Genomic DNA, 24600 nt, shown 5'->3' on the forward strand with positions numbered 1-24600 from the left:
CCCTGCCTTTGGTTGGTTCTTTATTTTGCCTTATCATATGTGTCCTATGACTAGACAAACAATCCTTAGTCTATTTACGTGGACTGTTACATGATAAGAAATCTGTTACATAAGAAAGCTAATCGCATTAAATATCTTAGTTATTTATATAAATTGCACATTAAAAGCGCGGATCGACTTGCATCAATACATCTATGACTTAAACTTCTTTAACATACTCGCTTAAGTTAATAACATCCTCTACATACATATATTCATATGCATATATTAACAATGAAACACACTGCAAGCTGCGCAGATTGTTTCCACCTGAAGAGATACGTATTACCCGAATTCTTAAAAGTGTTGAATAATGGTCGCCGTCATTGTACTACCTTTTCAAGTGGCTGGCACTTAAGAGAATACATGCAAACAAAAGACGCTAAGCAACCATGCGAAACAATTGGGGACCGTGCATCTGCAAGAGTCCTCTTCTCATACCCTGTACCCATTAAAAATAGCTAAGAAGGGGTATCTCGCGCCCAGAGAGCTCCTACTTGCTTCACTTGCCTTATAGTGAATAGAACACCTAATATTCTTGGTCTGGCTGAACAGCCGAATCGATACTAGCTACTGATCAACTATTATAGATATGATTACAATTTATGTATTGCCTTTTCTAATAATGTGATTATATGTAATATAAAATGTGTTAATTTATTGCCACTTAAGGGTCTTAAAATAGTGTTCATTCTTAATATCAATTACTAACCAGACAGAAATGGTAATCTTTGACTTTTATTAATTAATTAATTTTTATTTCTTTTTTTGCTTAAGCTCGAAAACTAAAACTAAATCAACCAGTCAAGTCAATAAACTTATTAATAGTATATCAGTTGATGTGCAAAAAAGTTTCTTATGTTTAAAGGTTTAAATAATCCGACAATAAGAGTAGTCGTTGACATATTTTTATTTTTCGTTATATTACTTACTTTTTTTCGTAGTTAGTTCAAATTTGAAATTAATGTGAAACAAAGTTAAATGTTTACATCCTAAAGTGTATATAATGGTAGAGTTTCTTAACCGAGCATAACAAGTCAAATCACAAATCGAGTCTTTCGTCTAGCTAACAAATTAAGCTCCAATCGATCGTGCGTCATTAATTTATATGTGCTACTTCCACACAACACAACAGTCATTAAACTCGATGCCACATGCCAATTTCATAGAATTTCAAATGCATCCGATTTATAAAATTGAACCAGAAGTCATTATACCTTAATTGCGCCAATTTATGACATAAATATATATGGGACTTTATAATAGATAAATTGAATGGGCGAATCAGTTGAAAGTGGTCATTGTATCAACACATAAATAATGCACATATTGAACCGGACAAATTTCTAGGGAATCGATTGTGAATCAACGAAATTTATTATAAATATACTATGTCAGTCATTCATATCAGTTGCCACTCGTCATTCTGATGACATTTGAAGTGCATGAGCTGTAAGTGAGACGCAACCACAAGTCATCACATGCCGCAACATGTCACCAAAATTGCAGTCATTTTAATTATGAATAAATAAAGCAGACAAATCCAGCAAGCCAGCAGCGAACAGAAAGCAAGAAACTGTCAAAGCAGCATTAACTGCTTGCATGGGGACGATGTCATGGGACGACAGTGCGTATGTGTGTGTGTGTGTGTGTGTGTGTGTGTGTGGGCGTGTCCGCCAATTACATTGTATATTGCCAACTGGGGCTGGCAACTGTCATTCTTATGGCATAAATCATATATTACACGAGCTTGTCAGCGACAGTTGCTGTTTGCCCATTGTCCATCTCTTTCTTTTGCTGCTGCTGCTGCTGCTGCTGCTGTTGCTGCTGCTGTTGCTGCTGCTGCTGCTCGTTTTAATGCGGCCGTCATAAAACATTTACAAAAATTGTATAAACACAAATTGCTGCCGTGTTGAAACTAAAACCCAGCCAACAACAAACTAAGCTCAAGCCCAGAGCCCAGAGCATCCATTCACATTTCTCTCCCAAGTAAGCGCACATTTCAAAAATGAAAAACATACAAAAAAAAAAAGGCAAAAAAAAAAGAACTTCCATAAAAGTTAAGCACACAATGGGCATTTGTTGCATTCCAGTTTGTGGGGTCCGTTCCATTGACATGATACTTTGGGGCTCATTGTCAGAGTTAGATGAGCAGCTGAAACAGTTGGAGCAGTTGGTGATCCAAGCACCTGAAGTTAGGGATGCGACCATTCTATGCTGATGTTTTCCGCTTGACGCTGCCAGACGCAACTTTGCCAATGTAAAAACTTTGTGCGATGTCGCTTTGAATGTGGCTCCTCTTTAATGTCATATTGGCTAATCTGAACAGTGCTCAGTTCGGTTCTCGGTGCTTGGTTGAGCTTGAACAACAACAGTTAAGGCCTGGACCAGTGCACGTGGCCCTTTTGCAAATATTCAACGAAACATGTACGCGGCCCATACACACTCACAGACACAGAGAGAGATAGAGAGAGAGAGAGAGAGAGAAAGACACAGAGAGAGAGAGAGTCATAGACACAAACGGAGACACCCAAGGCCGGTGTGTGAAGTCTGGCTCGTTGCGTCCCGTTCCGCTGTAGTTGTGTCCTTGCCCAGACTCGATAGGCTTGACGTGGACGAGTGTTCAGTTGCAAACCATCTCCATCTCCATCTCCATCTCCGTCTCTTTTGTTCGTTTGGCGCACACTCAAAAATTGCCAAGACGAACTTTTAGCAACGTGGCAGCACTAAGACGAAGTCGTAGTTGGATCAACCTTGTTAAGCTGTGCCACACTTGCTAGACAAGCGCAGCAGCAGAAGCAGTAGCAGCAGCCACAATAGCTGACACTCAAGCTCAAGCTGAAGCTGAAGCTGAAGCTGTAGCTGTAGCTGAAGCTGCACCAGGAGCTGATGCTGACGAAAAGAAACCTGCTGAAGAGCATTAGAGCCAAAGTTTGCTCTTAGCGAAGCGTTCAAGTGGAATAAGTGGAGCAAATGCGAAGTTAAGCCCACCCAGAGCAAGCGGCTCGATAAAATCAACGTCAATAAACCTCCAGCCCCACCTCCCAACTCCACTCCATAACCATTCGCATCCTCAATATAGTCATCGCGTCGTCAAACGCGAAAAAAACGGATAGCTTCTTTGGCACGACAATAACAACTGTCACTGAGGTGGGCAAAAAATCAAATTGCCACGGGTAAGAATGCTCAAGTCAATGTTGCACGACGAGAAGATGTCCTGCAGACTTTTCTTTTTATTTTTGTATTTATTTTCAAATATAAATAAAATCCTTTTGAATTTGTTTCTCACTTTATGTGTTGCTTGGAGAAAAGTGATTACATTTGAATTAATTGTTTTATTAGTCATTGCATCAACGGAACCCGGCTATAAATCGGACTTAGTGCGTCTGGATGATGTTTCATTGATGTTTAGTTCTGTGTGTTACATACTTTGGAACTACCTTACTATACCCTCTCTAACCATGCATTTTGCGTACAGAGTATTAATGGGCGCTGTGGGGCGGCAAGGGGAGACGGGAAAAATAGCAGTACAATGAAACTACAATGAAATTGCCAAGCGGTGGGAATTCCTTTGCCGTTTGCTGCTCTAAAGAGCATTCTGATATTTAAAGAAATTTAAGTTATTTGTAGATAAGGACAACTGAAGGTAACTGAGCCGGTTGAAAATAAAAAGAACGCAAACAATTAAGTACATGTATCGGTGATGTTATCAGGTGCTTTCAAGATAAAGTTTCCTTAAGCACTTGAATAGTTATTGCCATATTATGCGGTTGGAAAAAGGCAATATATTAAGGAGTATACAGTCCGAAAAAAAATACAGGCAGTTTTTTCGGAGTGTATTGTTTTTGAATAACTAATTTTAAAGTTAATCAGTTTGCTGGTTTCTTTTTCTTATGAGTTTCAAGGGACGTTATGATTTGTAAATGAACTGAGCTAATCTGCCTAGAACGAATAGGAATTGGACAAATGTTTTTGGATAATTTTCAAAGTATCCCGGATCTTACACCATAACCTAATCTTTTATGAGCCAATTCTTAGTTTGTGAAAATATAGCAGAACAGGACAAAAATTGACCTGATTGTTTGTGCGCTTGCCTGTCGTCTGTCGTCTAAATTTTAAAACACTTTTTTTTCCCTTTTTCCTGGAGTCAGACAACATTTTGTTATTACGAATTGGAATGCTTGTTTTTATGACCTGCAAATTTTATTACAATTGGATAATAAACTCGCAAGAGTCAATTTTCCAAGGTGTAAAGCATGAGGAAAACCCGAAAGTGAGCAATTTACGGTATATATGTCTCTCTCTCTGTGTGTGTGTGTGTGTGTGTGCAGGTGTGTGTGTGTGCAGGTGTGTGTATGTGTGTATGCGTGCACATAAGTATACTTCAGCACCGTCCTGCACTTCTTCGCATGCAATTAAATATCTATTTGCTAGTTGCAAATGGTAGCCAACTGGCTGTCACGTGACTGCATCGATGTTGGCAGGCTAACAAATAAGCGCAGAAAGTGGCCAATTACAGACCAATTGTTAACGCCTGGTGCAACGTAAGAGTCAATATCGCACTTTGTGTAACAACATTAAATAAAATATGAGCAACATGTATAATATTTGCACTACAGACAATCGTTATGGCAAACTGGGTCGGTAACATTCGGAGAGTTTCACATTCAGTCTTAAGACAATTTACAAACAAATAATATTGTGTTTTCTTTGAATTATGTTTGGGGTTTGGAGCCGCAACTCACATTATGTTATTTTATCATTGTCTTTGTCTGATGAGGTCTTTTTTCTGCACTTTTTTTATTCTGACGTGCTTTGCATCTCAATTATACGTTTTAATGTATTTATTTACTTTTATTTACCTTCACAATCTGTTTTATAGATATAGAGAAATATGATAGAATTGATATTACTCCAAAGAGTTAAGCAATATATTGCAATTTTACTTGTTATTTAATAAATTTGTTACAGACCAATTTTCAATGCCTTGATACAATCAGACTTGGCTTAAACTAACTAAAGATCATCCCTTAATCAAAAACGTATCATAAAATTAATTTGAAAGACAATTTGCATTATCTATCAGACGCTAAATTTATTAATATATTTCATTATTTAATCAGCAACTGTAATTCAGCTGCAGGCAACAAACACTTCCAACTAATCATATATTTGCATTAGTGAAAGAGTAGGCAAAGTAGTCCACTTGGAGTAACCAAGCAGAAAGTGCTAACAGGCCTCGGGTATATAGTAATCTTTGCACTGATGGAATGTAATTGCTTAATACTCTATATTATTCAAATTGAACTACAGATGTTTATATGCACTATTAACCTGACATGCCCAAAGTGAAATGTAAATGTAGACAGAGGCTGCCAAGTCCGTGATGACAACAAAATACGTTAAATGACACATTTTATACAAAATTGATAAAAGTAAAAAGATCAAACAAAACTCGAATAGTAGATACCCTGAAGCCAGTTTTTAAAACACAGTATTGTTAAAATTAGTTTGTTTAATATGCAACTACGTTTTTGTTGACTAAATTTGGGTTATTTATTTATCTTAATTACAATTTAAGAGCTCATTTTATTGTTATTATTATTATTATTATTTTTGCTTATTGCTTTCGGAAATCAATCTATATCGATAATAGCGAAACGGGTGAAATTATCGACAAAATGATATAATAATTAATGTGTTATACGAGAAGGGCCTGTACATAATTTGGCACAATTGCAAATCAGCTTCTACAACCTCACCCATTTTTAATGGGTTAATGGTACAAAGAGCTTTAAAAGATGAACTTATTTATGAACTTATGTTGAGCATAAATAGTTGAGTAAATTCGATGCCGATTCTATGCAACATTTCTTGTTGGAGAAAATATCCCACCATATTTAGACAACGACTTTGATCCACCGAGTATAACTGATAGTTAAGATACGATATACGTTATATGTTCGGTTTATTTAGGGTATACAGGTGCAGGGTATCTGCTAGTCGAACTGACCAACTAAAAAACTTAAACTTCCTGATATAAGCTAATGAGGGACATACTCTGAACAAATTGATGATGCCCGCAGCAGATAAGAAGCCCCCTGTCCCATCTATCCCTTACTTCGCCATACATACCACTTGCAGGACATTTATTGACCGACATATATAAGATGCATAACAATGGCTTTGCGATAGCTGCTGGCGTTGGCGTTTAACTTGGACGTGTATAAATCATAAAAGGCCACATCATCTCCTTAAGCCTGCCAACAACACAAAATACAAAGCAAAATATACGCATCCAGACATTGACAGGCAAACTACAATATAAGCGATATCCTCGTCAGCCTAACGGGGAGCACTTTGCTAATGAAGACCCTAGATAGATACACAAAGAGAGAGAGAGAGAGAGAGAGAGAGAGGCTGATGTATGCAAAATAATTGGCAAGTAACACTGCCGGTCTCAGTGAGAGCCCCTTGATTGGCATTCCAGTCAGCGATTCTAAGCCGCAGAAATATACGTGGGGATTAAGTGTAAAAAGTTTTAATCTTAAATCAACCAGACGACAGCAAATGTTCACAAGCAATTTCTTGTGCTAAGCAAATATTTACCCAATAAATTCCATTAAAACTAACAATTGGTTTACTTTTTGGCTTAAATGACTACCCAATATAAGCAGCAAGCAGCCTGACTGACACTAAAGGCATGCCAGCAACTTTTAACTTGGCTACGTAGTTTTTCCTGCGGTGACAAAAACCCAGCAACAACATTAGTCGCAGTAGCAGCCGCAGTTCCAACCGCAGCCGCAGCCGCAGCCGCATCGAGTAAATGAAGAAAGAAACAAAAAAAAGGAACTTAAGCAAAATATAAGCATTTGTCTGTTGGGCGGAATGGTAGGGGCGGGGCGTGGCAGGGCAGGGCAGGGCGGGGCGAGTCGTGACGATGCACGACAAGGATAAAACAGGGCGACTGAATAAAAATAAATAAACACTTTGCTTCTGCTGCTGTTGCTGCTGCTGCTGCTGCTGCTACTGCTGCTGCTGCTCCGGCTGAGGTTGTGGGTGGCGTGTGTGAAGACCTCGGGTGAAAAAAGTTGTTGCCAATTGAGCCAAAAGCAAGACACAAAAGGCCTGGTTGGCCAAAAACACATAAAAATATAAAAGAAAAGAAAAGAAAAGAAAAGAACACCTTAAAAAGTAATATAAAGCGACCAGCAATTTATTCCAGCTGAACGCGCCTTTATTTATCTAAAAAGTAGTAAGGTGAACTTAACAAGCAAGTGTGCCCGGGAAGTGGCTGCTCAACTATCAGACACCCTGTACCCATCCACCATACCCCATCCCCCAGCCCCCTTACACTGTCACACACATACATATACTGTGCATACACCTTTATCTGCAGGGGTATTATATTTTTGGCAATTGCTCTTTCCTCTACTTGAGTATTTTTAATGAATGCTGAGTATCCAGGTTCGAGCACGTCAATTCGAATTAAATAAGATTTTATTTAAAACTAGATGTACATTTTAGCAAATAGTTCGAAACACTTAGCATTTCTGCTAACGGTAATATATTAAACAACTTTCAGAGCCAGCTTCAGGCAATGAAATTAAAATCAATAAAAGATTCAACTTATCTCAAACAATCTATGAATGTACTTTAGATCTGGGTTATCCTTGAGATTCTGGTTCACAATGGTGGATACAGAGCTAAGCTTGTAAGGCGTGCCTGGTCAGCACAACGAGGTCATAATATCAGCGGAGGAGTGGTCACAGCTGATGACAAATAAAAGAGCTGACTCTATACGAAATTAATTCCGCTTTCTTTTGGCGAATTATTAAAGCGAAAGGTTTTGCTTATCCCTTCTTAATTCCAAGATAAAATTCTTCAATAAATTAAAATATTTTTACTTTTTTCTTAAATTACACAGCATTTGCTTTTATTATTATAAGTTCTAGGGTGTTAACTTTTGTCTTAATTAAGTCCTTTAAAAAAATAAAAATAAAACATTTGAGACGAAAGTCGAAAGGGAAAATATTAGAAAGTGTGTTACAAACAAAAAAATGGGTTTGCATTTCTGTTAAATATCTTAAAAACAGAAAACATTTTATGAAATAGTGAAAAACAAGTGAGAACGTTGATACCATAAGTAATATCACCTGGTAACAGGTGGCACAGAACAAGTTGAGTGTTGCCAAGAGTTGGAAGTTTCCTCCCTCCTTCCTAGTTTGGTAACTGTGACTGTGAATTTTGGGGGCGTGAGTAAGCGTGACTTTAAAAAAATGTGGAAAGAGTTTCATACCGCCTTGGGGAACGATCTTAGTAATCTACTTTCTAAGTTTGCTAACCATAGTTCTTAAATTGTCGGAGATGTAGGCTTTTATCGTTTTTGGAAGCGGTAGCCAGCGTGGTCCAACATTTTTTGCGGCTTTTCTATTTTTTGTGAGAGATATGAGACCTTAACGATTAACGGGATTATCGATTCTAGCCCCTTCGTGGACGTAGCATTCCAATTTTTACACTTTGGCTGACATATGTCGATGACGTCTACTCGAAGGCGTTGCAAATTTGAAAACAAATCATAATCCCCTCGACAAGTACATAAACTATAGCAGATTTACCAAAACATTTCAGGATCAAGTCATTTGCGAGCATATCCCACTCAAATGCCAAGTGCTCAATGGAATGCAGCACATTCACTATCTACACTGCATTGGCCTTGAGCCATCGGCTGAGTAATGCTTTCGGAGACGAGTTTGCGGATAAATGTTCGGTGGCACTCTGCTCTGATTGTCCGATAGCTGTAAAGTCTGGCAAAACTTGCCGCTAGCTGGGCGATTGCCTACGCCAAGAATGGCGCTACTGTGGCACACTGCCAGTGCTCCTTTGGCGCCGTCATGCCGCACAATGTGGCCAAATCAATCTTGCTAGCTACGTGGATTGTAATTATTCTTAGTACGTAACTTTTTCTCAAAAGGAGTAAGTTAAACTTCCCCTTTGTGAAGCATGCCAAGATATTAAGCTTGAAGAAGATTGTGCGTGTTCATATCACAATTTGTAATCAAACTTGATCAGAGCAGATTCCCGGCACCCCTCGTCTCTAAAGTCTCTAAAGAAGATAATGATTACGATTTTATGAACGCAGGTTGCTGTTTGCTATAATATCGATGTAAGCGTTTTAAGTAAAATTGACTCCTTAAGTTGTTATTAGCTTTTGCGGCAACTGCTGCCAAACTGCTGCTGATGTATTATTAACGCTTTTACGCGCGCTTAAGTCACTCATCATCGTTTAATTGGCGCCCACAAAGCCGACACACACACACACACAAACGGACACACACACACACACAGATACAAGCACTAAGAAATTGGCAGCGGAGTCTGCGACTCGGCAGCAAGCCAAAATGATAAATTGTTCGAGTACAGCTAACCTTTTTGCAGTTGCGGCTATTAATGTTTGGTAAGAGAATTTGAAAGAGTAAAAAAAAAACTCATATATTAAGAGTTAATTAATGTTGCTTATGTCGAATTTTTCAATCTATCAACAGTTCTTAAGAAATGAATATGCATTGAACCGATCGAACGAACCTCGAAACAGATAAGTTAATTCCTCAATGGAATTTTCGAAATCAATAAATCTGTTTTCAACACTTTTCCGCCGAGTTCTTAAACGAGGCTTGGAATAAATACATATTATAGACGACTCAAGTTCAATTTGCAGAAAGAACATGAATGTTTTTTCGCAGATTTCCGCCTATTTGTTTGGATATATATTTATTGTATAAAGGACCTTTATTAATTTAACATTGATTTGCTGACTTTGCTTTGTTTCAGGTCTCTTGGGTGCGCCATCGAGATATACATCTTCTGACTGTGGGTCGCTATACGTATACATCAGATCAGCGTTTTGAGGCAATGCACTCGCCTCATGCCGAGGATTGGACACTGCGCATCCGTTATGCTCAGCGCAAGGATTCGGGTATTTATGAGTGTCAGATCTCTACGACTCCGCCAATTGGTCACCCTGTCTACTTGAATATTGTGGGTGAGTATCAATTAACCTGCGGGTGTGGCAACACACACACATATATATATTTATATATATATATATATATATATATATATATATGTATATATATAGGTCGGGTAAAGCCTCTTAGCTGGGGGTTGCTGTCATTTCCCATCTGGACGCTTTTACTATTTGGCTACGGCTACGTGTGACTGATTTGCCAGGCACTTTTCTGTGTGTGGACTCTGTCTGACATCCAATCTGGCAGAAGTCGAAAGCAGGAAGTGTTGCTCGAAAGGAGCATCCGCAAAAAAAAGCTGACCACTTGACCGTATCTATATCTTGGATCTAGCTCACTGTGTGTGCCAGTGAGTATCTCTGGGTGTCTCTGGGTGTCTCTGGGTATCTGGGTGTGTGTGTGTGTGTGTGCGTGGACCTCAACCTACCTCTAAAGTGTTGTTGCTGTTGTTGTTGTTGCAATGTTTGTGTCGTTTTATGGCAGCTTTTTGCTGTTTGATGATTCCCCTGGGCACCATTTGCACTTTATGGCTTTTCACAGACCGACAACGATGCCGTCGTCGCCGTCGCCTCCTCCTTTTGACGACACCCACGAAGGAGCGTGAGTCTTGGGATTTTTTTTTAGCGTTTTCAACTTGGGGCGCTCTTGGATGCTGTGCCTTTTAAGCTTGAGGTGTCGCTGCCGGGTCGGCGGCTGCTAGCGGTAGATGCCCCGTATCATAAATTACAAGTTGTGCATTTTGTGGCTATAAAAACCAAAACAACACGTACTTATGCTCTACTCAAGTCAACTCAAGTCGATTCGAGTCGAGTCAAGTCAAGTCAAGAGTGTTGCTACACACTGTGGCATGTCCGTCTTAAATGAATTCTACTTAATTCGAAAATAGTATCATTTTAATGCTTCATGGTGCTGCGTATAATTTTATTTCATTTTATTTTACATTTTATTTTGTGGTTGATGCCCAAATTGCTGTTTAAATATTTTCACTCACAGTTTTAAAAGTGCGTTTATTTCTTTTCGTCTTTTCATCTTTTTAATGAACAGCAAAACATTTATTTAAATGCCCTTTCTCTCTAGAGCCTCCAATGCATTGTCTTTCTCTCTGTTCATTGTCCGACTCAGTCTTAATTCTTGGTAACCATAACATTTTTACATAGTTGATGAATAACAAAAAGTTTTCACAATAGTTATTCACTCATTTTTTTTTTTGTATATTCAGAGAGGTAAAGTCAATTAAATGCATTTTTCAACAGTTTTTTTTTTAAGAGGGAGTGGGAGAGAGACAGAGAGAAATGTATATATATTTATAGAGAGAGAGAGAGAGAGAGAGAGAGAGAGAGAGAGAGCGAGAGCGAGATAAAGAAAGAGCAATTGAGAAGAATTGGCAACACAAATAATGCAAAGATGTTTATTTGTATTTTCCACTGTACCAATATTTGAGTAGTAATCAACACAGAAATACTAACATACTAACATACTAACATACACACATACATGGATGTTATGCTCAAATTTATATGCACTTGGCAAATACATTTGTATGCTTGCATGTATGTATGTATGTACATCTAGAGAAGTACAGAATTGTAAGTTAACAAGGACGAGGCGAGGAAAGTCGAGCCAGCTGTCGAGAGTGAAACAGACTATAAACATAAACCAAACCATTATTATAATGTCAACACAAACACACACATAATTCAACTTTTAACACTTCGCTGAGGCGTTTGGCAGGCTGACATGAAACTAGAAGGGGCGTGGTCTTGCCTCAAATCACGTACAAACACATTTGCGGTTGTTTGCATGTTGGTTCCCCGTCTGCAAAATGGAAGCTGCTGCTGTCATGTGTTGTGTGTGTGCATATCCATACACTCAAAAAAAAAAAAAAAAAAAAAATGACAATGACAATCGCCATAAAATATAAAACATATGTTTTTAGAAATAATTTTAAAATATTTGGAAAAATATTTTAAAAATTTAGAAGGGCTTGCCCCAAATCGACAATATCAAAATTATAACGTATTTTTCTATTTCTTAGATATATTTTCTATTATTAAGGAAAACATTTTTAAATAATAGCAATGCAACCTAGTTTTTAGAAAAATCCTTTCTAAAATACAGAAACAAGCAATGATATTTACTGGCTAGGGTTTTATATTAGTATTTAGCAGTCGTCTGCATTCCAGAATAGCTCAGTGTGAATTATCTCAACTCGCGATCCAGGCGTGTAACGGGTCCAAATACCCGTGAAATTTTTCCCGTTTTTTTTTCAAATTATTATGAACATACAAGTGCTTATTATTAATAATATATACATGTATAATAGAATAAATTGTAAACAACATCCTGGAAATTATACATCATTTTTCCACATTTCAGAAAAATCCACACCGAAATTTAGAAATGCAAACCGTAGTTTTTAGAAGACCACAAACGTAAATTGTAGAAATTGCTGCCAAAAATACGGCATTTTAGGGCTACTTTCTTAGTGTACTGCTAGTTTGTGTGTGTGTATGTGTGTGTGTGTGTGTGTGTGTGTGTGTGGCATAACTGTTCAACAAGCAAGAGGAGTACATTGCAGCTTAAGCATGCATATGTGTATGTATATGAATACTGTACATATGGTCGGTGGGATTGTGTGTCTTTGTTTGTATTAGTAACTGCATGGTTCACGCTGTCTGTGAACTCGTCTGTTCGTCTGTTCGTCCGCTCGTCCGCTCGTCTGCCCGACTTTGTCGCGCACAATAGCAACAACAAATGCGATGTTCGTTGACTTATCGGGCAGCGGCGTGGAGTGGAGTGGAATGTCCCAGTAGGGACATGGGTGTTTTCAGCTTTTGTCAGGCTCGTCGCGACATTGATAAGAAACATTACGGACGATGGGGGCAAGCGGCAAGGAGCAGGCTCACAGAACCACTTGGTGTGCGGTGGGGGGGGGGAGGGTATCGGGGGGTTTGGGGAGTAGCAAAAGGGATATGCCGACGCTGTGCAAATCTAGACAATTTCATGGCCACTCCACCGAAACAGAGAAAAAAGAAACAGAAATCGAAACTGAAACTGAAACTGAAACCAAAGGCGAAACAGATACCAAAATAAGCGAAGATTCCCAAAGGTCTTAAGCGAAATGGGACAAGTGACGTGGCACATGAAAGAGATGCTAGAAACTAGTTAGGACAGTTACCCAGTTACATAACGAATATGCAGATGAAGGCTAGTGCGGGAGTTATACTCGCACACTACACACATTACCGCACAACAACATACAACACACATAAACATATTACTTTATGTAGTTGTGCGTGAAAGGCGCTTAGGCGCAAAGAACAAACAAAAAAGCACAAAAACAAAATATAAACGAAACACATCTCTGTGGCTTGAGTCCAAAAAAAAAAAAAAGAGCAGAGTGCGTTGATTACTCTAACGAGAAACAACATACTCATATACATATGCACATATATCACATTTCTGCTGCAGACATCGCAGACATCGCAGACATCTAAAGTGCTCATACCAAATCTAAGCCAAGGGTGCTTCTCAACTCTCAGGGCACAGCCAAAATTAAAACCACCGGAGCTTGATGAAAGGGCACGTCAATGTCGACAAAATGTTGCCTACATCATTTTTTTTTTTTTTCATCATTTTCTATTTATAAAGGCTGTAACACATTTCACAGGAATAACATAATTTGGACTTAATAACAAGTCTTTAACAACTTCATTTAAATCATTTTACAAACTATTTTTTTTTTTAATATTATTTTTCAGCAATAAATTAACAAATTAATATAATAAAAAGTTTTATACCCATTAAAAATGGGTATCAGAGGTATAATGGTTTTCTGCAAAAAGTATGTAACAGGCAGAAGGAAGCATCTCCGGTATAAACTACGCTTGTCCAGTTTCGCGTATGCAGATCGATATAAACCCCACTCTTAAGGTCTTCCAGTTGAAATTTGGCAGTAAAACTATAACGTGTTAATAGTTAATAACTTAATATATTTAATAGATAGGCTTAGGGTGTCGCGTAGTCAAGCACTCTTTACTTCAGCACTCTTAGTTGTTTGTCAATATTGCAATTTAATTTGTAAATAACTTGTTTATTATTTTTTAAGTGCACCCGAACATAACAAATTTTCTTTCTTTTGATAGTAGATAATGTCACACGAATAATAAAAGCAAATTATGATTGCCACATGAACTGCCCACTTCACACTGTCCATTGCCACCACCAGTTTTTCTACTTGTTGGGGCTTTGAGACAAAAATGCATCAGAGTACATATTTGCAAGCTGCCACACAAAGCTCAATTGGCAATGCAATTTACATAATCAATTTAAACATGATAATGGAAATTTGTTCTTCACCTCATATTCATATTTGAATGCTAGAGTGAACTTTTAATTCAATTACTATTTATTTAATTTATGCGTGCATATATACAAATATTTATTAATGTACGCAAGCATTTGTATGTGAATGCATTGTGTTTGCCAATAAAAAAAATTAATGCATTTTTAATGCTTTTCGAATCGTTGTCAATTACAGATTCCACATAGTCGATGGGCTTTTACGCTCTAGTTTGAAACGAAAAAAAAGTGTTTTCAATTGAATCGCTCTCGATTTTAGAGCTAAGGTAACGAAGTAGAGTATTTCATAGTCGGGAGCAGCTGAAGTGGTATTTTTTGCTCTCAGTCAATATCAAAGCTAAAGTTCATCAATATATGCGACTGCTGAAATGCGAGTTGTTCGGTTGTTGTACTGCTCTTTGCTCCATCAGATAATCAGGACCATTTTACAGTTGACATGCAGAAATTTGTGGCACAAATGAATCGATGGTTCAAAGTCTGACAGCGACCAATAATCTCTTTAGGAGACAATTTTCCCTCCACAAAGACACATTACACATCGTTTGCCTTGTCAATTGCAAAGGTTGCCAAAGGCAGTCGAGTAAGAGAGTATGTAATATTTACAATATCCGTCCGGTTGTCTGTTTGCAACATTTGAATTAAAGCACGCGAAACACCCGCGCTCCTGCTTCCACAAGATTGCGCTTTAGAAATCCTGAATTTCTAGCTATAATTGGAATAAGAAATTTGACAGCTCATTGGTCAGCCTTAATTTATTTCACAACTAAATCGTACCTCGGTTGACGTACTCATGACTTTTTATAGTTTATTAATTAAATTAAAATTTTGATGGTTTTTACTCCGGTTTACTTTTCAGCTGAATGAAAAATGTGTATTTTTAGCATTAATCTTGTCTTGCAGTCAAAAGATTTCATCAGTGGATTGACGAACCCCCATTCTTTGTCAAGCATTTTTTAATTTGAAAGCATATTTCTGCACGCCATCAAAGAAACTACTCTAATTAATTGTCCGGTGCCAAGTCTTGGATAATTATGCAGTTTTCTCATATGCATGTCGTCCAAATATTTTACATATGTGACGGTAAGCCAAATACCATCAAAGTTAATTAATTTAAGAGGCAAACAAGCAAAAGCCAAAGTATATACTCTTCCTTAACAGTTCCTTCGCCTTCTAGCTGGTCTTAATGTGTCATCCAGAAATTTATTGATAGATCTGGGATTTATGCAATATAAACATACATTTGATATCATATTTAATGTATTTAGCTCTGAAATCGAAAGCCAGATTGATATTGATGATTATCGGAAATATTTTTACTGGAACAAAAGGATGATCTAAGCAACAAATGCATAAGCAATCAGCTTATTTTCGGGTAATGACAATAAGCCCCACGCTGACGCAACCAAATTAAGAGAAAAGGGGTCATCAATTCAGCTATTCATGGGATACAAACAGTTGCTGGGCCCAAAGATGAATGCGGGTATTTCCTCTATGAATGTGCGTATGTAGAATTGTGAATTTTTGGTGCGGCGCCGCATGAATGGCATAAATAATAAACCTGATGCATGCTACTCCATCAGGAGAGATACGCACACACACACACAGACATAATCGAAGCGCGTTTGATGGTTGGCAACTGGTCCCACGTGTGGTATGCGCAATGCTTGTTTGATATTAACTCCCTGACATTTCGGGCGTTGCTTTGAGTGTGTGTGTGTGCGCCTGCGAGTGTTTGTGTGTGTACTATCACTCGAGAGCCCGCAGGATAAACCATTCCTATTTGACTTTGGCTTAGACTTTGGGTTTGTTTTCCCATTGGTTTTTCGCTTAGGCCGTGTGCGTTTCAGCCACCATCCCACCGTTTGCTGCCTTTGCCTTTTGTTTTATATTTTGCCTGGGCAAACGAGACTTCTCTTTCAAGCCCCTCCCCCACACATCACCACGCCTCCTTGCTCTTTTGCTGGCAAATGTAGCGGAAGCTTACAAAGACCGAACATTGAAATCAATAAATTAAATTGTGGTAAACTTTCAATTTGCCTAAGATGAAAACGAAAGCAGTACTCGGAATACATAATTACAGACACATAGAATGGGAAAGCGATACATATTTTGAACACGCTTATAACAAATCATGCTGTTGACATTATTTAAAGTGTAGTGTTTCATTGATGATACTTTGTTAGATTCTTTTTTTCCGTTTAAATCCCTTAACGAAACGCTTGAAAATCCTCATTTTCTTTCGTGGCTAGGAGTATTCCTCAAATACGACGAAAGTAGGGGTTTGTCGTGGGCAAAGGACACCTTGCATCTCTCAATATTTTACACAGACTAACGTTTTTATACTTATCTGTCACCTATCACCTCTCTCCCAATGCAGAGCCCATCACTGACATCATTGGCGGTCCTGAGCTGCACATCAATATGGGATCCACCATCAATTTGACTTGTACTGTTAAATTTGCACCGGAACCACCACCAGCCGTCGTCTGGTCGCACAATCGAGAGGTGAGTACTTTGTTATCTACACACAACCAAAGCATTCTTCTGTTTTATCCTGAGAAATCAATGAAGGTTTCTAGATTGCATAACTTTATTAAGGCCAACCCGCTTATCATGCTTAGGTATTTATAGGGCATAGTTTGTCCGCCAGTTTCTTTTTAGATCAAGGGAAGGTTGAAGTTTAAATAACTTTGTCATAGCTGAACCGAATTTCAAGCTTAGAATTATTTAAAACATAATACGACCTACAGTATAAGTATTTATTTTTGCTCTCGTAATGGGCAACCACTTCAGTAAATTGTAACATTATGCGAAAGTTACGACACTTGGGAATTAATTTTGATATGGTCGTTTCAATAAGGGTATCCCTACATGTCAAAATTAGTAAATCCTGCTCATAATATGTGCGCTCTTAAATAGTGTACGTAAATAACATGTTGGGTCTGGCCAATGTTTATTGGTACTGATGAAAAAAACAACAAAAAAAAGAAGAAAAAAACAGCTAGCTAGACTAGCTGGACTCAAATAGTATCATTAATAAAAATTTAACTAACAAACTCATGGGGCCGTAAGCTGCCGCCGCAGGGATAGAGACACTAGATATATATAAGTATATGTATATTTTTTTTTATGTATGGACGAAAACAGTTCGCTGGGAAATAGCAGAGAATCTGCTTTGGCATTGGCTCTGGCACTAAGCTGTTAGCTGTTTGTTTACTTTTGTCTAACGCTGGTTCTGTTATTCATTTCAGCTCATAAATTTCGATTCACCTCGCGGCGGCATATCATTAGTCACTGAGAAAGGTGTGCTGACCAGCAGTCGGCTCCTGGTACAAAAGGCCATCCAACAGGACTCCGGACTCTATACATGTTCACCATCCAATGCCAACCCGACGTCGGTGCGCGTGCACATCGTCGATGGTGAGTAGCCCGGTATGCAAAACCCTCGTTTCCATATTCAACCTTCCTTCATATTGCCGGAGCTTGGAACGTTGTGCGAGCAGAGAGCGCTTTAATCGTGGGTGGTGTGGGATAGCTGGCTGGCTGGCTGAGAAGTCGTCATCGGCGTGGTCAGTGGCAAGACAAATGTGCGACGCCCAAAAGCCAACTAAGCTTATTTGACTTACTTTGACAGACGACCGCGGCTGTGATTGACGACAACTTGCTTACTGCGGTGCTCTGCTCTCAAATCCAAATGCTACCCATTTAATTCAAGCTTGACCAAAAATTAACGGACGGACAGCTGGGCGTATGCGCAATATCCCTATCACTTGTGTGGCATTTCCTAGGACTTGCGTGGCATATATATACATCCATATATATAAATATACATATACGTCTATATATAGATATATTTATTTTTGTACTTCACATTGATTTTTGACAAATCAAAAGAAATCTAGTGCAATCGAACTTGCTATTTAAATATATACTTTAATTGATCGTTATTTCTATGGCAGCACAATACTTATTTGTAAACATATATCAGAAAAATATTGATCTGAGCTTGGACATAGTAGATAATGAATTTATATACATGTATATCTAACAATATTTGTTTTCACTTCACAATTTCAAAGAAGACTTTTTTGACCCATTAATTAATTTGAATTACGACGATTAGTGATTTTATTCGACCAACTCATGCAAAGCAAGATTCATAAATACATATAGCCATAAGTAGAGTTGTTTGTTAATGCTAGTTGCTTTGTGCAAACGTAATATACCCTGTGTACTTAATATTAGGGCATAAAAGCGGTTAATTCACGGAAATTCCGCCACTGGCATTTCAATAGTTTCAATTAAAGCAGTCATTCTGATGCCCAACTTTGTGACACTGTGTTGATTAGTGGCAGAGATATTCACACATTTGCCAAAGTCGTAAAAAATTAGTTTTTAGCAACTTTGGGCATCAACATTTTCGTAAGTTTTGACTCACTTACGTCACATCTCTCCAACAGTTCGTCGCTTTGCGTTACGCTCTCCACATTATACTCTCCAAGCCCCCATCGTCCTCTCATCTGTTCTTCCCCACTTCCGCCGTGGCCGGAAAAAAGAGCTTACAAAGCAAAAAGTTTAACAACTTGAGCGCAAATGACTTTGGCTTGTAAGCGGCTCGCTACAACAAATACACCACGGAATTAGACTAAAATAATAATAGCAACAACAAGCAGAAAAGAACCTCAGCAACCCTCAGCAGCAACTAAAGTGTCATCCAGCACATACCCTGTACACAGATCTGAATCATTCATTTCTGCAAATGTTCTCATGAATATGTGCTGCCCTTAATTCTGATATGTATCGATTTAATGAAGAAAAAATGAATAAATTTGTACTCAGTTCGATCTGAGCATTTAGCATGTCAAATTTGAAGTCTCTGTACGCACTCCGGGATACAGGGTATGAAAGACAACAATATCAACTTCTTAAGTGGAGCAACTGCTGAAACTTAAGTAATTAACACAAGTTGTTTGCACTCAATGTAACTGACTAAGCAGGGAGGCAAATCCAGGGACGTGTCTGCAGGACGCATTTTACTACATTTCTCAGCAGTTCATATCATAAAAAGAATACTTCAATCGCCAGTGCTTGATACCAATACCTAGTTCTAGCATACACATGCCCATTGCCCAATTATTAAATGACCTGATGTCAATAAAAACATAATTAAGTTTCCTACAAGCGTGCTTCGTGCGGATTTCATTAATAAGCATACAATATGCTTATTTGGTTGTGATCTTTGCACTTTATTGTCTAATAAATCCCCATGCCATTATCTCGTCTTTATTTTTATTGTCATACTTACATACTTGAATAATATATATATTATTTAATATTGTTGATTTTTAACTGAATAATTTGGTATTTTTACAAGGGTTTTCGTAGAATTTAGAATTACTTTTTTCGAAATTGAATGGTGTTTTATTTATTTAATTAAATAGTCTGATATTTTTACTCAGATTAAATTGTCGGCGGCAGTGCTGTCATTTTAGCATTTTTCCGTACAGATTTCTCCTTTCACTTGAATTAGCCGAAATAGCGTTTGCTCCCTCCGAAAATCTATCCTAATCGGTCAATATAAATCAGCTAATGCTAAGGTATGGCTTGAATTTCTGTTAATTGGCTTAACATTTACAATTTATGAGGTTTTCAGTCTAATCTGACTGATAATTGTTAAACATTGATATGTTTTCAATTGAAAGCTGCTTACTATTAAACAAACACCACACTTCCAATTAGAGTTTCACCCCAAATGCAATTTAAATATTTAAATGGCTTTTCATTAAATATTTTTACAATCCAACTTTTCGCTTTTTTCTTTTTAATTTCTCATGTATTCGCAGCTGAACTGCTACAAACACACACATAAAAAAAGATGACAGGCAAATGTAATCTCTACTATTTTGTTATTTGCAATTCCCACAGCGGGTTAAGCTCAAAATCTATTGACATACCCAACTGCACCCTTAGAAAGCAGGCAGAGCCGGAAATATGTGTTTCTATTGATTTCATTCGACCAGTCTTTTTTAAAATTTTTTTTATATATGTTATTAACTTTTTTATATTGTGTAAGACAGAAATAAATTTGACAAGCGTCCTTAAGTTGTTTTAAAAAAAAGTAAAGCAAGCTAAACGACAATAAATATTTATATAAATACAATTAATAGCTCAATATAAATATACTTTAAGTTAAAATAGAAGTGTTGCCACTTTGCACATATGCATTGTATAAAACAATATTTAAATACGTCGATGGATCTCAACTATCGAAATTATAACATACGAGTAATTGGGATAATAATAAGAGTACCACTGGAATTTCAGCAATAAGACAATACAGCAATAATTCTAAGAAAGTATATACTTTTGATTATAAACCCGACGAAGAATGTTTTTGTAATGTTTTCATATCATTGTATTAACCAATTGGACAATTATGTTTGTGCTTTATCATCCATACATACCAACAGGAGCCTGATTATTAATAATTTATGTGCTTCTATGTCTTCAATTTCACTATAGGAATTATGTGAATCTGGGATATCATATTCTTCAAGTGAATCCAACTCTGCTAAAGTATCTTTTGTCATTCAACAACCTAATCGATAAAGTTTTAGTTTTTTTCCTACTGGAGGAACAATCTCTGAGAAACAGGGATTTAAATTGTGGATTATCATGAAGACGTTCATACTTTAAATGTTAATCAATTAGATACCTTTATATTTGTTTTAGCTGTTAAAAGTATGTTTCATCTAAAATAACTCTCAATATTATAACTTTTTATATAGGATCCATTGTTAACAATAACATTTTTCCATTCATTACTAATTTTTTAATTAATTTATTTAACTTTGGCAATATCCGATTTCAGGGACTATAAGAGCTAGAGACTTCAGATTTAGCATAGAAATTCACGTATACAACGCACAGATCAAGTTTCTTTCATTTTAATCGATAATTCGTCTGACTCGTGAATATCGACATAACTTTAATTCCGATAACAAACGGCGCTCAACGTATTTAATAGCTGGCTTCAGGGAATCTCGTACTCGAGTTCTCGTTTGACTACAGCATTCTAACATGCTTTGCAATAAATGTACATATTTTCCCGGTAGTTCTCCTTATTTTTACAGTCGAGACCTTTTATCATCCAAACTAGCTTCAACACTATGGAGTTTATGGGCTTATCCACTTCTTCGACAATTTTTATCAATCTTGGTAAAAATAAACCAGTAATCTACCTTCGGGATCTAGACATAAAAAGAAAAATTTAAAAATAGTAAATGGTAAATAGCAAGTAGCCAAGTGGTGCATCAGTATTTACAGAGTAAGGACGCAAATATAGCCAAGCTGTTTGAACTTAAAGCCAAAGCGCTTACTGTTGGCACAATGTGGCATTTTGTTGCCCGCCAAATTTTATAGCGAGCGCAGAAGTTATTTTAGAATTAATTTTTCAAAGTGAATTCGCGTGAAGTGCGCATCGGTATGTGTTTTGTTGTCTCTGTGTGAATAGGAAGTAAGAAATATGTATATGAGCTCGGTTTTGGAGGGCACTGGGTATTTAGGTTTTCTTTTATTGCCGGCAATTAAATTAATAGACAATAAAGCTTTTGCATTTGCCGCCAGCACGCGCTCGCCAACGTTGCTGGCTTATGTTTTCATTTTCATTCTATCTTTTGTCCACTCAACGTTATTATTATTCCTGCACCGTATCTTTGCCCTCACTAACTATACCAATTTTGCAGGCGAGCATCCAGCAGCTATGCATCATGGCAGCTCCGGTTCTCTGGAGCCACCGGAACTGCTGCTATTGCTGCTGCTCTCGTGCGGATTACTGCTCTTTCTGGAGTTGAACGGGAATGGGTCCGGGTCCGGGACCGAGTCGTACATCTCTCGTCTCCCGTCCACCGACCATTCCTCACCCACTACTACCACCACCACAGCTAATATGACAACAACAACAACAGCAACAATAACAACTGAACTCGAGCAACGAAACAAGACCAGCACCAGCAACAAAACTAATGCCAATGCCAACGACATCTTCGCCGTCATCGCCATTGCCAACGTTATCGCTCCGGTTAGCTGCGCTGAGTTGCAGCTATCTGGAAATCAGTTGGAGTACGGCATGTTGCCGTCGGCGACATAGCTGACAGGCGCTGGCACAGCTGCCACAGTTGCAGTCTAAAAATGCAGAGACCCCATGGGAAGGACTTTCTAAGAAGCTAAGGACCTAAGTTTGTATTTTGTTATTTCGACTTTAAGATATGTTTATGATTCGAACCTAATACTATACTAGTGTATCGTTGGTTAATCTCGTTATCACTAAATTAAGAGGCCGGTTTGCATCAGGCGAAAAACACTGAAACGCAGACACTTTTATCAATTTTCTAAAAATACTATTATCAAATAACAGGAATTAAAAAAATAAAAATAAAAAGTAGTGAAAATGTTGCTTTGTGGCAATGACGCAAGTAAAGCCAACTACACTGAAATCCACACAGACCCACACCCAAAACATACCCAATCACACACACACACACAGGCACACCCACACATGAATACACACAAATTGTCAGCTTACATAAGGGCTACTAAATGTAATTTTACTATTTGCCATAACTTTAAATAATTGTCTAAAGTAATTTGTGTTAGTTAGTGTTTGTTTATTCGTCTTGTCTACTTTGAACTCTCAACAGGTAACGTACGATAAGCAAGCAACTAGCAACACACACCTACACACACTCTCACACACACACACACACACACTTACACACACGCACACACATACAAGTTAAGCTATAGATGTCTAAATATAAATACATACAGACATAGTATATGTATGTAATATAAAGACCCCAAAGGGAATCGACTTTTTTTTTGTCGTTGTTTTATCTAGGCTAAGCCCAAGACTATAGTAATATTTAAGAAAAGAGTTGCTGCAATAACTATGCAGCTTACATCACATACATACATAATATGCAAGCAACATACATACATATAGCTCATACATATGTATAGGCATATGTGTATATGTACATACATTGAAAATGTTTGAAATTGCATGCTGTAGAATCTTAAAATTGCTCTTCGGCTTGCCAAAGATTAAATACCCTTGCAGACAAAATTACCAAACAGGTTTTTTCTTATACAACAAAACCTTGCGAGTAATTCAGTTTTCAACCCATCGTTCTTGTTGCAGCTAAAGAAAAAAGGAAAGTTGTCCGCTATTGGTATATTTTAATGAAATCGACCAAACTCGTACGAGATAAAAAGCTTTGTATCCGACCGATTGTTCCTACTACGGCAATGACAACTTTGTGATCAGACCCGGCCGGTTTCAACACATATATATGTATATATGTATGTACATGTAACTTTTTTCTAGATTGTTTATTTTGGCTGAGGCACTATTTATATTTATATTTGTATATACTTTATGGATTTGGATTTTCGAAATGCAATCAATGGCTGCTATTAGTTATAATAACCACTGCAAGGGTATGAATATAGTGCACTCCTGAATGGCCAAGTATGTATAAAATGTAAGTGATTAATTTTATCATTTACTTTTTTTTATGCACTTATCGTAGGTAATTTAAATACCGTAAGTTTGGCGCGCGTTTTCATATGTAGGACGTTTACATATGTATTTGAGTGTGTAAATGTATTAATGTATTAATGTTCGCTTGTAAGCAAAGAGAATTCAACACACACACACACACACATGAGAAACATGATTATTGTCAGGATAAGCAACTACCCATACTAAATACAGCAATTTATAAGTACTTATGTAAGCATTTATCTCTCACTCTTTCTCTCTAACTCTCCCTCTCAAACCTCTCTTCCACTCTCTCTCCCTTTTGTGGCTTTCTACTTCTCTATGTCATTCGGAGCACTTTGCAAAGGAGCAACGTGTTTTATATCACTTTCAATCTATGTCACGTAAAAACACACTTGCTCGTTTATTAAGTGTTAACTTATGGGAATTTGGCCAAGCTAAAAAACAAAAAAAAAGAAACGATGGATAGTCCCACCCCAAATTTGGGTTTAACCCAAACCAAGTCCTAGCCACAATAGCCAACAAGCCCAATTTATAATATTTTAAAAAATTCGCCCAATCGCAAAAAAAAATGTTCACTCTACAGAAAGTACTACATACTATAATAAA

General features: G+C 37.5%; 1 protein-coding gene across 1 annotated transcript in view; it reads left to right on the forward strand.

Annotated features, from left to right (window-relative positions):
* The window catches only part of LOC6565139 (zwei Ig domain protein zig-8), a 42260-nt gene extending 19057 nt beyond the window's left edge, over positions 1–23203 (forward strand). The window contains exons 3-6 of the mRNA XM_032738220.2: positions 9871–10081; positions 16804–16931; positions 17678–17846; positions 22172–23203. Coding sequence (XP_032594111.1) covers positions 9871–10081; positions 16804–16931; positions 17678–17846; positions 22172–22575 — 912 coding nt within the window. The 3' untranslated portion in view covers positions 22576–23203. The remainder of the gene's footprint in view (positions 1–9870; positions 10082–16803; positions 16932–17677; positions 17847–22171) is intronic.
* The last annotated feature ends 1397 nt before the right edge of the window (positions 23204–24600 follow it).

The sequence above is a fragment of the Drosophila grimshawi genome, unplaced genomic scaffold (assembly GCF_018153295.1).
Source record: "Drosophila grimshawi isolate 15287-2541.00 unplaced genomic scaffold, ASM1815329v1 contig_848, whole genome shotgun sequence".
In the NCBI taxonomy this organism is placed as follows: domain Eukaryota; kingdom Metazoa; phylum Arthropoda; class Insecta; order Diptera; family Drosophilidae; genus Drosophila; species Drosophila grimshawi.